General features: G+C 39.9%; 1 protein-coding gene across 5 annotated transcripts in view; it reads left to right on the top strand.

The window, feature by feature from the left end:
• DCAF6 (DDB1 and CUL4 associated factor 6) overlaps positions 1–18,895 on the top strand; it is a 133,864-nt gene that overhangs the window by 59,469 nt on the left and 55,500 nt on the right. For 2 of the 5 annotated variants that reach the window (XM_042925384.1, XM_042925387.1), the window contains exon 11: positions 18,271–18,330. The exons of 2 other annotated variants lie outside the window; for them this stretch is intronic. In XM_042925384.1, the coding sequence (XP_042781318.1) occupies positions 18,271–18,330 (60 nt within the window). Of the gene's footprint in view, positions 1–10,805; positions 10,971–18,270; positions 18,331–18,895 lie in introns of all 5 variants that reach the window. One more of the 5 variants, XM_042925389.1, reaches the window with a different exon arrangement.

Consider the following 18,895-nt stretch of genomic DNA (forward strand, 5'->3'; position numbering starts at 1 on the left):
GATACGTGAACATGTAACATAAACACAGACTTCAAGTGTGCCTAACTTGAATGAATTTAACAATTATCAGGAATCTTCAGTTTACCTAAGACAGTTCTTTAAAAAATATAGGTACCGGCAGATAGTGTTTTGACATAGTTTAATGCAGTTGACTTTAAGATTACTTTTATATACCGTTATAGACCAAAATGTATTTCTAGACTTATTTGGTTATAAGTCTGTTTTAAAGTGATCATGAAAATATAGCCCTAATTATTATTAGTTCTAATGCATTTATATTTCTTATTATTTTTCTTTAAATCCGGAAATACTTTTAATACATTCTGTGTGGTGCATTTGATAACATCTCTTGTCAACAACATATACAACTTACGAAAAGAATTATTTGTCCTATATTTACATGAAAGAGAATTGTTTTAACAAGTCCTTGTCTTCTTGGTACTTGATGTTAGTGGGAAAATGTCAGTTCCTAAATTCTGCTAAAATACTTTTTTCCTCTCAATATTAAAACGCCTCATGTTCAACTCCCCCCCCCCCCCAACTATGGAATGTACTAGTATTTATAACAGTAATTTTTAGCAGATATAATTTACTTGGCATTTTAACTGTGTACATGTAATTATAATGACCACTAAGATTTTATTCGTGTTTTTCTTTGGGTTCCTCTAAAGAAGCATTTTACTTGACACATAATAAAAATTAGCAACTAGTGATACAGCTGGCAGGCCTAAGCTAAAACCTATAAAAATTTTCTAACAGCTTAACTGCCACAAGCTGTCACTTTATTCTTGCCACTCCGAAATCTGATACTAGATCACCAAATATGGGGTGTTTTATAGCAGGCATTTTTTTTTTTTTTATCAGTATGTCTTATTTTGGTCATTCATTTCCAGTTTCTTTGGAAATAGAAGCCAGAGTCAGTTATGTAACTATTAACACTTGTGGACAATTTGTAATAATAAGCTAAAGCAGAGCTATAAAATCAGGTTTTCTACTCTCTAATTGACATAGTTAACATTTCAGCTTATGGGAAAATAAAATATTTTGGAGTGTTTGCGAAGTAGGGACAGAATCAGTCCAAAGTTTGTTCATCAGAGCAGGTAAAGTTGGTAAAAAAAAAAAAAAAAAAAAAGTAATAGCATTCTTGGAAACATTCTTAAAGATTCTGATCAATTATAAGTTATCAGGAAAACTGAGCAAGAACATTCCCCGGCTTATATTCATGTTCCACTGAATTCTAACTGCACTGGTTTTTAAACACACTTCTGAGTAAAGTACTTAGTTTGGAGTTTCATTTTTCTTTTTTTGTTACAGATATTTAACACAGTTAATATTGCATTTCAGATTGCTAAATCCCTTTCAATATTTAATGTAAGTATTAAGTAGCAATTTGAATCATCATAATAGAAAAAAACATTTGTGATGATCATGTGATCATTGTTTTGATCATTAATTGGCACCTTTGCCTGTAGTTTTTTTTTAAGATGTAAGGAAATAGTTTTAACTGGTAGAGCCTCAAAAGAATTTTGGTTGACTGCACTATGGAAAATTGGAATATTTCCATGTTGTGAAGATAGTATCGCTGTTGAAGAAAATGATTTGATGTTAGATGTAACATCTAAAGATTATGCCTGGAATTGTTTTGATAGCAAGCTTTGATTATCCCTTACTTTAACAATAAGGGCTTAATGAGTTTTTCTGTTTTGCTTCATCCCCCCCCCCCCCCCCCGCAGTCTCTTCTGCACTTCTAGGTTCAGATAGGTTTATGGATACTAGGAATAGGGCAGAGTGTCATCTCAGAGCCATGATTTTTATGACAAACATACTTTCTTTTATTGTGCTTTAGTTTGTTGTGCTTGGCGTGTATTGTGTTTTTTACACATCGAAGGTTTGTGGCAACCCTGCGTGGAGCTAGTCTGTTGGCACCGTTTTCCCAACAGTGTTTGCTCACTTCGTGTCTGTGTCACATTTTGGTAATTCTCACAGTATTTCAGACCTAGTCACTATTATCATATTTGTTACGGTGATCTGTGATTAGCGATCTTTGATGTGACTAGCGTCATTGATTTGGGGCACCACAGACGCCACCCACACACGGCAGGGAGCCTGCTCGGTAAATGTGCGTATGTTCTGACTGCTCTTCCAAACAACTGTTCCGCTCTCCCTTTCTCTCTTCTTGGGCCTCCCTATTTCCTGAGACGCAACAGTATTGAGATTAGGCCAGTTAATAACCCTAAAATGGCTTCTAAGTGTTCAAGTGAAAGGAAAAGTCGCATATCTCTCACTTTAAATAAAAAACTAGACATGGTTAAGCTCAGTGAGGAAGGCACGTCAGAAGCCTAGATAGGCAGGCAGAAAGCTAGGCTTCTTGTGCCAAACGGTTAGCCAAGTTGTGAATATACAGAAGTTCTTGAAGGAGGTTAACAGTGCTACTCCAGCGAACACACAAATGATAAAGAGAGCATAACAGGCGTATCGCTGATACGGAGAAAGTTTTAGTGGTCTGCATAGCCACAACATTCCCTTAAGCCAAAGCCTAATCCAGGGCAAGGCCCTCGCTCTCTTCAGTTCTGTGAAGGCCCAGAGAGGTGAGGAAGCTGCAGGAGAAAAGTTTTGAAGCTAGCATTTCCTATTCTGAAAATCCGAGGGCCCTTAAGATTTATTCTAAATGTACTCTGCCTGTGCTCTAGAAATGGAACAAGCCTGGATGCATGGTTTGCTGAATATTAAGCCCACTGTGGAGACCTGCTGCTCAGAAAACAAGATTCTTTTCAAAATATTCCTGTTCATGTACAATGTGTCAGGTTACCCTAGAGCTCTGATGGAGATGTACAACAAGATTTATGTTTTTATGCTGCTAACACAGCATCCATTCTGCAGCCCTTGGGTCGAGGAGTCATTTTGACTTTCAAGTCTTCTTATTTAAGAAACACCTTTTGTAAGGCTAGCTGCCATAGAGAGTGATTCCTCCGATGGATCTGGACAAAGTAAATCGAAAACATTCTGGAAAGGATTCCCCATTCAAGATGCCATTAAGAATGTCATGATTCATGGGGCACCTGGGTGGCTCAGTCTGTTGACCACCTGACTTCCTCTCGGGTCATGATCTTGAGGTTCATGAGTTCAAGCCCCATATCGGGCTCACCGCTGTCGGTGCAGAGCCTGCTTCAGATCCTCTGTCCCCCTCTCTCTGCACCCCTCCCCCACTTGCACTCTCTCAAAAATAAGTAAACATTTAAAAAAAATTAAAAAATAAATAAAAAGAATATCACGATTCATGGGAAGAGGTCAAAATATCAACATGAATAGGAGTTTGGCAGAAGTTGACTCCAGCCCTCACGGGTGACTTGGAGGGGTTGCAGACTTCAGTGGAGGAAGTGACTGCGGGTGTGGTGGAAACAGTACGAGAACTGGGACGAGAAGCGAAGCCCGAAGATGGGGCTGAATCGCTGCAATCTCAGCATCAAAGCTGACGGGAGAGGAGTTGCTTCTCATGGGTGAACAAAGAAAGTGGTTTCCAGAGATGGAGTCTACTCCTGGTGAAGATGCCGTGAAGATTGTGGAAATGACAACAAAGTACTTAGAATATTACATAAACTTAGTTGATAAAGCAGTGGCAGGGTTTGAGGGATAGACTTGAAGTGTGAAAGTTCAACTGTGGGTAAAACGCTGTAAAATAGCCGCTACGAAGAAACCGTCAGCGAAAGAAGTGAGGCGATGCCACAGCTATCCCGCCCTTCAACAGCCTGATCAGTCGGCAGCCGTCAGCATCCAGGCAAGACTCTCCACCAGCGAAAGGATTGTGACTCGCTGCAAGTTCAGATGATGGCTGCTTTTTTATTTTTATTTGTGAGCAATGAAGTGATTTTTAGTTAAGGTATGTATATTGGTTTTTAGACATCATGCAGTTGCGCATTTAATAGACTACAGAATAGCGTAAAGGTAACTTTTATATGCACTAGGAGACCAAACAATTCAGTTGACTTGCCTCATTGGATATTTGCTTTATTGCGGTGCCTTGGAACCAGACCCGCAGTATCTTCAAGGCGTGCCTCTACGGCCTTGTATAGACATGGAATGGAAAGTGTGCTTCCTCCTTTGCTGTGGATCCACTTTGTGTGAATGTTTCCTTTATGCCCCTTGTATTTCCTCTGTCACGTTTGCTGGGGGGAAGGAAAGGAACGATGGGAACATGAAAACTTGCCTGGCAAAATGCCATCTGTGAACCTAATTATTTGCCTTCTCTTAGTCCGCAATGGAGTCACTGCGTCGTAGTGAAGAAAGTCACAACCACACGTTTCACTGGGTGCTCCGTGCTGTGTCAGAACAGTCTTTCAACACTGCGGCTCAACAACTAGCCAGACTGTTTATTTCACACCTTCTTGTCTCCCAGAATTTGAGCACTCCCCTTTTACCCTCATCCTATCCCCAAGCTGATAACCTTCTCATTCACAGTGGGGCGGTATGGGGGGCACTTTTTCCTACTTTCGAATCTCCTGACATTCTAGCATCTGTGATAGAAGCAGACACATTTTGAGAAGAAGTGTGTCTGTTCCTGTCAAAGGCTAGACAGTGCAATTCCCATCCCTTTCCAAATTCTCAGGGACTTTGCTTCTTCTCCAGCATCATTATTATTGCCTTTTCTGTTGCATCGGTCCTTTTCCACCTCAGACATGAGCTGTTATTATCTCCTGTCTTAAAAAAATCTTCCCTTAATTATCCCACGTTCTCCTCCAGACTTGTGTCTTTGCTTCTTGTATAATTAGAGTCTTCAAAAGAGTTGCTCGCCTATACCGTCTCCATTTTCTTACCATCTTCCATGTGTTTATCAACCAACTCCTGTCTGCCTTTCAACTCCGTTTCCACTGAAACTTTTTGTCAGTCACCAGTGACTTACGTTTCGCCAAATTTGCCAAATTTTATCCCTCTCTGTTGGTATCTTACCAGGTTTTTAAATCCATTTGCATTTAACATAGTCTGTCACTCCTTTCTGAAAACACTTTCTTTTCTTGGCATCTGATACCACTTTGCTTATTTATTCTTATTATCAACTGTAGCTGGTTTTCAGTAATCATTGTTGATATTTCTTGTTCTATTACACTTCTGAATATTTTAGTAGAAATCCTTAGTCCGTGCTCTTTGCTCTATTCTGTATCCGTGGGGGATTGTTGGATCAATTCACATAGCTTCTAAAAAAATATTTTTTAATTTTTTAATTTGAGAGAGAAAGCTTGCAGGAGGGGCCGAGGGTGGAGGGAGGGAGGGAGGGAGGGAGGGAGAGAGAGAGAGAGATTGAAAGAGAGAATCTTAAGCAGGCTCCGTGCCCAGCATGGAGCCCGACACGAGGCTCGATCCCATAACCTTGGGATTGTGACCTGAGCCGAAATCAAGAGTTGGTCGCTCAACTGACCGAGCCACCCGGGTGCCCCTCACGTGACTTTTAATAGCTTCTCTGAGTTGAAGATTTCTAAATGTATGTCAACAATCTGATCTCTGCTTTGAGTTACAAAGTCCTATGTCCAAATGCTTATTTGACCCTTCTTTTTAGTTGTCTTTGGATATCTTAAGCTTAACACGTCCAAACTAAAACTTAATTTAACCTCCTGTCCTTCCTGTCTGCCAATCTCTTCCATATTAGCCATTTTATATTTTAGTAAATTTAAAACCACCTGCCCCGTTTGCTTATTTTAACAGCGTCTGTGTTATTCTTGATTCCTTGCTTTCCTACATGTCCCACGCTCAGTCCGTCAGCAAGTCCTGTTGGTTTGTGTCTAAAATAACTTCTACTTCTTACATCTCACCATCATTTCTTGTCTGCTAATTGATCTCCTGTATCTACCCTCACTTCCTTATCATTTATTCTGCATGCAGCAGCCAGGATGAGTATTTTATAGTATTAAATCAGATTATGTAACTTTGCTGTTTAAAACCCCTCAAAGACTTCTAATTGCACTTAGAAGTCTAACTTTAAAAAAACTGAAACTTTCTTACGCCGTGGGTAAGAACCGACATGGTCTGGGTTTTGCCCCCCTCTCCAACCTCACTTCAGATCACTTTCTTAATTCCCAGGGATCATTATGCTCTACCTGCATTGGTTTCCTTTATTTCCTTGAATGTGCCAGGCAGGTTCTCTTCTGCCTCTTTGTTTCTGATTCTGAGCCTTTGTACTTCTTGTTCTCTTACCGAGAAGCTTCCCCCCTCCATCCCGGCTTATTGTAGCCAACTTCTTTTTCCTTGTGTCTCAGTTCAAGTGTCACTTAAAGGAGGTCTTTCATTCTTACGTAGCTAGATTCATCTTTCTTTACTAAAATGTTTTTTATATAGCCCTGTTTACTTTGTGATAAGCACTTATTAAAATTTTTTTTTAACATTTACTTATTTTTGAGAGACAGAGTGTGAACGGGGGAGGGGCAGAGAGAGAGAAAGGGCGACAAAGATCTGAAGTAGGCTCCAGGCTCTGAGCTGTCGGCACAGAGCCCAGCGTGGGGCTTGAACTCACTGACCGCGAGATCATGACCTGAGCCGAAGTCGGATGCTTAACCAGGCCACCCAGGCACTCCATCACTTATTAAAATTTGTAATTAATTTGGGGCACCTAGCTGGCTCAGTCAGTGGAGCATGCAACTCTTGATCCTTGGGGTTGTGAGTTCAAGCCCCATGTTGGGCATAGAGATTACTTTAAAAAAAGAAGAAGAAAATTTGTAATTATTTTGTTCATTTTGGATTGATTTATGACTTGTTTCTTTTTTTGAGAATGGTTTTATTTTTCATTTTCATTTTTGAGAGAGAGAGAGTGTACGTGAGCAGGGGAGAGGCAGAGAGAGGGGAAGAGACAGAATCCCAAGCAGGCTCCACACTGTCAGCGCAGAGCGTGACATGAGGCTCAAGCTCACAAACTGCGAGCTGAAACCGAGAGTCAGACACTCAGCAGACGGAGCCACCCACGTGCCCCCAAATGTTTTTATTTTAATCTAGATAAAAGAATATGTATAGAGAAGGCCGTTTCTTTGGATTGAATGGGGTCGTCAGTACATAGAGGTCTCACCTTGAGAAGTGAGTCACCAGAGGGATCCATCTGTGTGCTTCTAATTAAATGGGCCACTCAGACAATGAGAATTTCCTTTACTTAATATATGATAGGCCTTATGTGTGAATTCCTGCTTATTTACAAATAACTGTCCAGGTTTACACATTTATTTAGGTCTATTCAAAATCTTTACAGTTACATTGAGCTCTGTAGAAAAATTAGCGGGAACAGCAGTTGCTCTGTTGTACAGCATAGCAGAGCAAATCTTTCAAAGCCCAAATATCCAGATCACAGCTTCCTTAAAGGAGACCAGAGTCTACTCAGTCGAGGTAGAGACAGTATATAGATTAGAAGCAAGTGGAAATATTAGGTTAATGGTCACTTTGGGGAGACCAAAGAAGAGACCAAAGGAACTTGGAAGTCAATAAAGGAGTGACAGTTCTAGGGAAAAAATGCACAAGGATCACCCGGCCAAGAAGCAAGGTGGGGTGGAGGACAGAGCCACAGCAGGCAGATTAGGTTCCACCAAATTAGATGGAGAAGTAATGCAGTGTCCAGGACAAAAGAACCTATGTATTGGAGGCAGGACGTGAGGTTAGAGCTGAGGGGACCTTTGTCGGGTCAGCTGTAGTTTATTGTTCTTCCATTTCAGTGGGAACTGCGTCACTGGGGAGATTAGCCCAGAGTCCGTCAGCGGAAAACAGGCAGTGGGCAGGTCGTTTCAGGAGATGGAGGTACGGATTTCCCATAAGCAATTCCTGACACATTGTTGAGGGTTTTTTTGTTGCTTTTAAAATTCAACCCCAAAGTATTCATTATATTCACTTTCCATTTTGGTTCATGTCAACAAAAACTAATTCTCAGTGCATTTATTCGCATTATAAATTATATGTTTATGTGTTTTTTAAAGGACATAATGTGTATGTATCTTCACCTGCTAGCAAGACTGTTGTTTAGTCTGGTTGTTTAGTCTGCTTAGTCTGCTTGGAATTTTTAACTTAATATTTGCCATTCCTAGTTAGCTGTGGCAACTTCTGTACCTAGCTTCATTTTTTTGTCTTAAGCCAGGGGCTTGGGGGAAGCCACAATACCAGCCTTAAAAGTAAAGGAGCAAATTCTTCTTTAAAAAGCACCGGAAGCATTGAATAAATAGTTCGGGACGTTATCCTAACTAAATGTTGATTTTCCGAGTTATAGAGCATCAGGGCTTGCACTTAGAGCCCGCTGTTTATATGTTACATCACGTAGCGGATCTAGATGGAGACTCTCCTATCCCCGTGAAACACTTGGCAGCTCCAGAGAGAGGGTTTGCAATGATGATGAAGTCAGGTGAATTTTTTTGTGGTTTTTGTTTTCTTAGCAAAGTTTGACGTATATGTAGTCTCTTCATGGTAAATTGTTTTGAATTGTAAAATAACAAACTTTATGGGTGCACGGTAATTCTTTATATTGCTTAAAGCATTGCTGTTATGCCATCAATAAATACGGTGTATGTCTATACCTAAAAAGAAGGCACTGTGCCACTGAGCATCCTAATTTATTCATCAGTGAATACCGTCCTGCTCGGTGCTAGAAAATTTCCTAGGAAGAACCTAGCATTGGGAGACGGTGATGATACTTGAATTGTTTGCTAAATCTTAACTGCCAGTCGGCTGACTGAATAAAATTCTTTATAAGTAGAGAACTTGGTAACAAGATGTTAATATCTCTGGCACGATTGATTCAGGAAACAACCAAATTTGCACCTTTATACTCCAGGTAAACGAGGCTAGAAGTCGTCGGGGGGGTTTGTGTAATTTGCTGCCAGCGTCAACAAGAGACACAGAATTCTTTGTGCCGCCACCATCAAGTCAGCAGCCCTTGCGTCTCTGCCTTGCCTTTGGTTGTGGTGAAGTCGTTCTGGACCTATTTAGAGCCGCCTCCTCTGCTTACCACTGCAGCTCGTCTCTGGGGCTGCTCGGGGACAGCATTCTTGCATTTGCCCCCTTCTCTTCATGTGTCCTCTTTCTTCCTTCCCTCAGTTAAACATTGCTCATCAGCACACAGACATATGTGTTATTTCCCAAACTAAACAAACTTCCCTGGGCTCTTTATTCCCCCCCCCCCCCACCCCCCACCCCCAAGCCAATCTCTCTGTTCCCTGTTAGCAGCAAATCATCTGGAAAGAGTATATGTGTGCCTTGTGTCTCTACTCCATTACCTCCTCTTTCTCTGGAACCCGTTCCAGTCGCGTTTTGGCCCCTGTGATTTCTGCTGAAATAGCTTGTCAAGATCATGAATGACTTCCAAGGTGCAAAAGCCGGTGGTTAATTCTGGGTGTCTTTTTTGTCATATTAGCAGCCTCTGACACAGCTGCTCCCTCCAACCTCCTCGCTGGCTTCTCCTTCCTACTCACGGCTTCTCCTTTCTATTAAACGCTGCAGGGTCCCAGAGTTCAGTTCTTAGACTTCTTTCTTCCCACTTGCACTTGCAGCAGCTTCAAGTCGCATCACCAGCGACATCCAATTCATTAGTGAATTCTAGAGTGTCGCAGCCAGTCCCTACTCAAGTTCTCCGCTGAGCTGTTAGTTCTCCTCTTCCCTCTGCTACTACCTGCTGCTCCATTTTTCCCCGTCACAAAAAATGACAAACTCTTCTTTTTCTTGTTACGTAGGCCCAGAATTTGGGGATCGTTCTGCATCTAAACTACCAGTAAATTCTTCTGCCGTTGCCTGTGATACGTCCCCCACCCAGACACACCTCCTCCTCTGAGCATTTGCACTCGCTCTTCCCTCCACCTGGAACGTTTCCTCCAGGCACCCGTGTGGTTTCCTGCCTCAGTCCTTGAGGTCTCTGTTCAAAAATCATCTTATGAGAGAAGCCTCCCTCAGTGATCGTACGGAAAACAACCCCTCCTCCGCTACCTCTGTTCCCCTCATCTTACCCCGTCCAATTTACTTCACAGCAAGTGTCCCTGCTTTACACGAGCACCTACGTGTATATTACATATATGTGTGTGACGTGAGTTCACTGATGTCTTTCTTCCTTTCGGAACATACACTCCACATGAGTAGGGACCATTTTGTTCAGTGTTTTATTTCTCTCCCGAGCCTAAAACGATGCCTCATACATAGTAGGCACTCAAATGTATCTGCAGAATTCTATGTTATATTTCTACTTTTATCTATGACCGCTGCTTTAAGAAAATATTGAAGATTATATAAATATTTTTTAGGTAAAAAAAAGGTAAATGACAATTCTATTCAGCTGAAAACTATGTAACTTTGACTTTTTAAAGAGCCCTCCATTAATAAATTCCAAGAACTGTTTACAAATACATAACTTTTTCATAATTTTAATTGAATTTTCCTTATTATCTGATCGAAGTTAGCAATTTTGTATATAGATTAGATAACTGATAGTTACTAATTTTTCGTAGTATCGTTTTGTTATAGAAAGATGAAATTAGTGACGAAAGGAACATTTTAAAATGTTTTGCTTACGGAAGACTTTATTGTCATTCTATTTAGTTACTTAAATATCCTTCGAGACTATATGTGTGTAATTCATTTCGTTGTGGTTAAATAGACGCATTTGAATACGTAAGTGTGTATAGTGTATCTCCTAATGTGATGATCAGTAATTTCTTTCTCGTGAGTAATTTGTTTTTAATATTCCTCCATGAGACGTGTTTTCTTTATACCCTTCTCTCTTTAATATGTAACAGATTCTTACCATTTCCTCTCTTATTACTATCTTTTCACCTTTTTTTTTTTTTTTTTTTTCCTATCTGTGTCAGAATTTTTAAGGGGGCCTGAGATAGCTTTGCTCCGTAAGCGCCTGCAACAACTGAGGCTTAAGAGGGCCGAACAGCAGAGGCAGCAAGAGCTGGCTGCGCGCGCCCAGCAGCCTCCTTCCGGTCAGTCTTCTCACGAGGGCTCTTCCCAGGACCCTCGTGCCTCAGGTTATTAACGTCAAGTGTCCTCGAGCGGCTGGTAGAGTTGGTGTCTTAACACTGCTGCTGTGTAACAAGACGCTGCCCTGCCCTTCAGAAAGAGCTGATGGCGCTTACGGCTTCTCCCCGCCTTTGTCGCATCCGGCGCTCCCCGTCGCGGCTAGAGGAACACGGGCGGCAGCGGTGTTGGCCGGAGAGCTGAACGTAGAATAATCCGTTATTTGGTTTGTGACATTTCTGCAAAGGGGCAGATGTTTATTACTTGTACGCTAATGAGCTACTTTCTAATAACCTAGTGAATTCAGAGCCTGCTTTGGCATTTCTATTGAAATTTCATACGTGCTGAAATGATACCTGTGTTTATTGGCCCCTAGCCCTTCCTCTTCTTCTTCTGTTGTTTCTCCTTTGAACATTAGCCAGTATTCCTGGGAAGGTAGTAGTGCTAGATTTTAGAATTACGGTGTCGTTTGGCCAGCTGGCCTGCTGACTCAGTCATCCTCTTCTGTGATTATTTGCAAGTTTTCAGTATCTGCCTACTTATTCCTTGTGTACGTGATCAACTCTCTGATATATAGGACAACAAAAATACTCTACAGTCTCCTGCCAGAATAGTCTTATGCTATAAAACTCATGGGAGTTTATGACCGTGATAATCCGTGCCACTCTCTCTTTCTTTGAGCATTTTAATGGGCCAGTTCTCTCATGGCCAGGAAGCTCACGATAGTCCACAAATGTTTGTGGGAAGAATTATATAGCATAAAACAGTTTGCCAATTTAATTCTTTCAAGATGGATGATAGGTATTATATATCCTGTCCTAGAGGTGCTACGTAGTAGGTGCTGTGCAAATCTTTGTTTAGGAACTGGAGTGTGTCCAGGGTCTCCCACAAATGAGATTATGATACTTTGATGTACTACTTTGTTTTGCCACCCTGCAGAGGTGGGGTATTCATTACTTTGAGAACTCTGATTTAATTACTTGGAATTCATTTATATATTGGTAGAACTTAGCAACCTCCACTTTATAAATAGCTGTTCTACCGTGTGCTGATAACAGAAGCACATTATATAATACCATGGTGAAATAAAATATATTTAAATGACTGTAATATAGGTGTGATGTTTGGAACAGATTCCGAGCCTCATTTTTAATTGAGTGTTATCAGCCAAGGAAAGACGTCTCTGACCATTTTTTTTTTCCTGTACTTAAAACTGACTGGAAAGCTTGATTAAATGACAGTCATGACATTTAAGAATGAGACATTTTGCTATGATTTTGTGCTGTGCATAAAACTCTAGCCGAAGTGTTTCAAAAGTAAAAATTTTGCAACATAAAAACCAATAAGGAAGTTAAAGTGTTCCTACACATATTTAAATATTTTTAAAATACTGAAATTTAGCAGGTGACAAACCAAATATTAAAGTGAGTTTGAGTATAAAATAAAACTGTCTACATTAGCAGAAAAGAAATGTACATTGTAGACATTAGAACAATATTTTTAGACTCATCCTTTCATATCTAGCTTACCAGTTTGAATTGAAACAGATTTTTTTTTACAAACAGTAAGCTTTAGAGTGATTATGTAGTCTCTGAAATAAGATGCTATTTTACCAACTCTGAAATTTCTTATTAAATAGTATCTAGTTTGGTAATCAGTCTATTTGTGGTAATCTTTAAAAAGTAGACACCTTGCCCATTTTGAGGTTGAGAAATGTGGTATCTTTACTTTGTTGTGTGTTTTTTTTTTTTTTTTTTTATGTTTATTTTTGGGAGACAGAGAGAGTGCATGCACGAGTGGAGGGGCGGGCAGAGAGAGAGGGAGACAGAATCTGAAGTAGGCTCCATGCTGCCAGCGCAAAGCCCGATGTGGGGCTTGAACCCACCAACCGTGAGATCATGACCTGCGCTGAAGTTGGATGCTCAATCAACCTAGCCACCCAGGCCCCTCTACTTTGTTTTTTAACACCCTGTTGGGCCCTGAGGCTGTCTTACATGGTCAATATTAGAGACCCTTAGGGCTAACAGTCAGTGTGTATTGTTCCCTTCACCATAAGGTAAAATACTTCCTCTGTATCACATGCTTTTTTTTTAAGTTTATTTATTTATTTTGAGAGACACAGCATGAGTGGGGGAGGGTTAGAAAGAGAGAGGGAGAGAGGATCCCAAGTAGGCTCTGTGCTGTCAGCTCAGAGTCCGATGTGGGGCTCAAACTCATGAAACTGCAAGATCATGACCTGAGCCGAAACCAAGACTTGGACGCTTAACCAACTAAGCCACCCAGGCGTCCTTCATCTGCTTTTAACATAGCATTCATACGAGACATCTTAGACCCTAATAAGTCTAATCTTGACATGCCCTGTGTTTATTTGATAATACTACTTTTACTCTGTCCTCACATGTCATAAGAACACTATTTGGTAATTAAATAAGGAAAAGTTAAATAATGCATAGTTTGTTACAGAGGATGACTAATAAAAATCTGTATATTCTGTCCATGTAGTACATTTTTGATATGAGGAAAAATGAATAAACTTAATACAGAATTCATCTTTTTAGAACACACAAATTATAAAAATACAGAATAGGAATTCAATTTATGAAATTCAACAAGGAGGTAGATTTTATTTGAATGACAGTTATTTTATTTTATTTTATTTTAAATAATTTTATTCATTTTTGAGACACACACACACACACACACACACACACTGTGAAGCAGGGGTGGAGCAGAGAGAGAGGGAAGCACAGAATCCGAAGCAGGCTCCAGGCTCCAGGGACCAAGCTGTCAGCACAGAGCCCGAATTCATGGGGCTCCAATTCATGAACTGTGAGATCATGACCTGAGCCTACGTCAGACGCTTAACCGACTGAGCCACCCAGGCGCCCCTTGAATAGCAATTATTAAAACGTGTTCTTAAACTTAATGATTAGGTACAATATTGTCTTTGTATTGTGGACATTAATCGATCCATCATAGCTAATTTCTAAAAATTTCATTTTTCAAAGTCAGAATATATTACTTTAAAATATTTTTATTTTTCTAAACTAAAAAGTGCCTTTTATTTCCTAGGCTTTTAAAAAATACATCATAACTTATTTCTAGGCTTTGAGTGATTTTTTTTTTTTTTTTTTTTTCAATCATAAAGAGGTGAATTTGCCTTCATCAGATTACTGGTGGGATTCTTGTCCTGGCCTTATGACTAGATGAGCTCGGACTGATCATTTGGCTGCTTTGTGTCTCAGTTTCCCAATTACTGATTTATTTAGATAGTGTGGCCTGCCGTAATTTCCAGAGATGACATAAGTATGGGGTAGACAATATGGCGTAACATGTTTGTATTCCTAAGTAGAGCAGTACACATAATGATGGGCTGTCCTAATTACCATATCTTCCACTTACCGCCTCAAAGTTACCTCCTATCACAGCCATGCACAGTTGACGGCATTCAGGGTTTTGAATGAGCTCTAAAGACGAATGCCCTAGACAGCTACGGCAGAGGCAGTCAGCGGATTGCTGATTTTCAACCCGACTCTTTTTTTCCATTTCAGGTCCTTTGAAGTCATGGGTTGCTGGCTCCTGCTCAGAGTGACAACACCCTGTGGAGTCTGCTGTACTGGCTCGACCACCACAGAGCCCCACTGGAGCATGGAGCCAGCCTAGAGGGGGTCAGGTAGGAACTGTTTTTTCACTTTATGGCACGGTTTTGCTGATTGGAAAAGAAAAAAAGTAATTCTTATACCCCAAGAGGGTATACAATATTGGTGATTATTTTTGAAAAAGGGCTTTTCAAAACTGAGCCATATTGGAAAAAATCAGCACTTACCCGATCCTGTGCAAGCAGGCTCTACACAACATCTAGTCCCCACTGTCCGTGACAGCAGTCACGTGTAGCACTTCTCAGATGGATGCATTTGATCCTTGTTTTACTGTTTATAGCATAAGCTGTAGTTAGTAACTCAGATATGATGTCAGTCTCGTTCTATAAGCATCCGTGGCTACATTGAATGACAGAATCTGGGCACACCAGTGATGAGCGTCTTAGAACTTCAGTCATGGGAACACGTTCCATATTTTTCAGAACAGCTTCCTATCGTTATTTTTCATTCAGTATCATGTTTCTGAACAAGAGGCAAGTAATAGTAACATTAATTGACCCTTTCCTATGTGCTATCTAAGTAGTTTACATGGATCATCTCATTAAGTCTTCGTAAGAATAGTATGTGGTAGATACTGTGATTATTCCCATTTTACAGATGGAGAAACTGAGACATAGAGACGTTAAATGACTTGTCCAGGGTTACGGTATTACTGAGTGGAAAAGCCAAAATTGAACGCAGAAGTCTGGCTGGCTCAGAGGGTAGAGCATGCGACTCTTGATCTTGGAGTCTTGAGTTCGAGCCCCATGTTGGGTTTGGAGCTACTTAAAAATAAAATAAAAATCTTATTAAAAGACTATAATTCCTTATTTTTGTCTACACTGGAGAAAATTCTGATGTCAAGGGGCTAAAGAGTTTTTTCGAGACCAAAACACAAATTTTTTGGAAATACACAGAAATTGGCCATGAGACACCTTGAGCTCAGCACTGAATGAGTTTAGCCTAAAGCTTATCTCTACCTTAAAACTAATAATTCTAAACACTTGCAATAAGCGGACCAACCATATTGCATTTTGTAATAAATTATTATGAGACCATATGATCTGATTTTTTTTTTTAAAGTTTATCTTAGACAAGCACGCAATGGGAGGGTCAGAAGGAGAGACGGGGAGGGGGGCGGGGGGAGAGAGAGAATCCTAAGCAGGTTCCACGCCATCAGCGCAGAGCCCGATGTGGGGCTCGAACTCACAAATTGTGAGATCATAACCTGAGCCAAAACCAAAAGTCAAATGCTTAACCGACTGAGCCACCCAGGCGCCCTAGTCTGATTTTTATTATGTAATGGGTGCTTTCTGGAAGATATTTATTTCACAGGCAAATGGGGTAGAATGTGCAAACATACTGACACAATCAGCATTGAACTAATTTTATTGTGTTAATATTTGGAAGTACTTCTGTAAGTTAGAAGTTATGGGTACTGTATTTATGAATATCTAGTGGTATGGAAACATGTCACTTCACATGTTTATGTGCCAGGAAAATAATCCTTCCAAAAAACAGCTGCATGGTGCCCAAGATTGAAAATAGAACAAAGCAATGATCAAGAAGGATTTCTTCTTAAAGATTGGTTTTCAAGATGGAAGGAACAACAAATAATTCCCCAGCTACGTACAGTATTGTGACAGATATAAAACCAGTGAGGAAACCCTTTTCACTTAATACTATTTTAATGTAAACTTTTTAAATACCTTAAATCATTAAAGAGATTGAAAATATATAATTTTGAGGAGATAATAGCATTCTAGATCTTTCATTAATGGGTTTTTTAGAGACATACTCTTTCCTAAATTTTTATCTATAAAATTAAATAAGATGGTCTTTATTTCATAAGATTTGTACATTCCATAACGTTTGTGGAAAAATTAAATATTTTAAAAAAAGATTACATAGAGAGTTGATAGTTTTCTGAGTGCTCTTAGTTATAAATGAGAGTACAATGAAATGTAGAACAAACACAAATATAACAAAAATATTTCATGAAACGCTTTCTAGGAGGATTTTCTAATACTTCACTGTGATTCAAATTTTTGTTCAGTTTTTCTTTACTTTAAGGAATACAATTTTGATCTTCTAAAAACCATCTTATCTGTTCTTCAAAAACAACATAGGTAGGAATGTTGTATCTATCCCTGAAATGGATAAATGAGAAGAAACCATAGAAAGGAAAGCAAAGCATGGAGAGATTCAGGAACTGATTGAAATCCTATCATTTCTTCTTTCTTTTTTGTGTTGTGCAGATTTGTTGAAGTGAATGTTCTGATGAAGAGGTGATAAGTAAGGATAAGCCAAAGCTATCATTCAGATGATGATCATGCGTTATCCAAATCTAGTAATTCAAAAGTCTCTGAGCAAACGTATCAGAAGGTAGACGATTTAAAGTTGATAGAAGTGGTCCTAGTGGCAAGATTTAGACTGTTAAATGTACAAATTGAAACAACCAGGATATACTGAAAAACTTCTTAGCTATTAAGTTAAGGACGCTCTCAACTCAAGATATTTTATCTACTTTTGGGGAATAAAATGCCATTATGAATAGAAACCGGTGACTATCCAAAAGTGCAAGGTTTTTGTCTTGTTAACATTTGCTAAGTACTGGAACACAGGATATTAGAAACTAGGAATTAATCTTACATTTTGGGGGGAGCTGTGCTTATTATCCACATATTCTAGCCCCATTGGGACACTGGAACCCAAGCCAGGACTTAGTAGCCACCTCCTATTCCCTGGTGCCTTGCTTAAGTTACTAGGTCCCTAGGATGGCCAGGAAGAAAGAAGCTTAGATCTAAAAATGTCACACGGCTAATTATTGTCAGAACCAGGTTTAGAATCAAAACTCACTAACGCCAAACCAGTGCTCTTTCCATTTTATCATGCTGCCTTTTCCAAACAATAGAACCCATTTATAGAACAAATTCTTACACAGAAACTCAGAGCATCAAAAGGATGAAAAATTAAATGTTTTATTTGAAGCCGGGGTGGAAAGCATGAAGCCCAGACTGGGAGGCCTATTCCTTTCCTCTCTTTTCCTTTTCCCACCAGGCCCCTAAAAACTAAGGCTTCAACAGACCACAGTTTTAATATGCACAACATATCTTAGAGTTTTTAAAATTATCTGTGTTTCTGTCATGGCGATTACTTCGTTGAAGTTTTCTCTTACAAACCATTTTCTTTGTCTCACGTCTTCACTTGAGCTCCTGTTTCAGCTCAAGGTGCAATACCCACCGTCTAGCAGAGTGTAGTGAGCATCTCATTTCATGCTTTGAATCCTCCAGTCCAGAACGAAAGCCATCTGTAAGGGGCCAGAGAGGGGTTTAAGAAGGGGGAGGAGTCTTCCGTCTAGTGAAAGAGATAACTCTAGTTCTGTTTTATCTACCTTGTACCTTGTGCCTGTGCTAAGTGAATTTGACAAAAGGTATATGCATGGAAGCGGAAGAATATTTTCTCAGCTCATTCTTAGTTTGCTAAGTGCTTGCGTGGAATAACCTGTCTGAAGCACATGGCCCCGCTTACTCACTGCTTGGGAAATATACCACGGTACTTACTTCTGTTCTCTGCCCTTATACATTTGTTTCTTAAGCTTAGAGTTGATCATGACATTGCTGTGCAGTTTTCTGCTGCTTACTTTTAAGTTGAAATCTCATTTTTGTTTCAGATTCTCCTTCTTCTGTGGTTAACAAACAGCTCGGATCCATGTCACTTGACGAGCAGCAGGGTGCGTGCAACAGGAGATGCGCTATGCCCATCCACCCATAGTTTTATTGCGATGCATAAACCAAGCTCTCTCTCTCTCACTTTTTCGTAGCATTTCGTTTTGATTATGGTCTAACAGTCAGTATTTTGTGGGCTAAATTGCCCTACGTGGTATTGTGCATAAAGGTCCTCCTTGGCCTGTGCGGATTATTTTCTACGTAAACTCAGTTTATTTCTACCTTTGGCCCCTTATGCCATCTTTAAATTCTCTTTTTATAACAATATTGTAATGGATATGAGCTATATCTACCTTGAAAAGCCGAGGTGTCATAAAACTGTGTAGAACTGTGGGGTGAGCTTACCATATTACCTAGTGGCTGACCCAGAAAAGGGTATTTGAACATACTAATATTCTGTATTACCAAATGGCTATGGTAATATGTCACTTACCAGTGGTCAGACTACTGATAGCTTTAACTGTAAGGAATACAATTATGATCTCATTCTGTAGGGAAAATAGTGTCCACAGGTACTTGGCACGTGTGAAGTAGGACAGTGTAACATCAGCTTGAAAGCTCTGAGCACAG

The sequence above is a fragment of the Panthera leo genome, chromosome F3 (assembly GCF_018350215.1).
Source record: "Panthera leo isolate Ple1 chromosome F3, P.leo_Ple1_pat1.1, whole genome shotgun sequence".
Classification (NCBI taxonomy): domain Eukaryota; kingdom Metazoa; phylum Chordata; class Mammalia; order Carnivora; family Felidae; genus Panthera; species Panthera leo.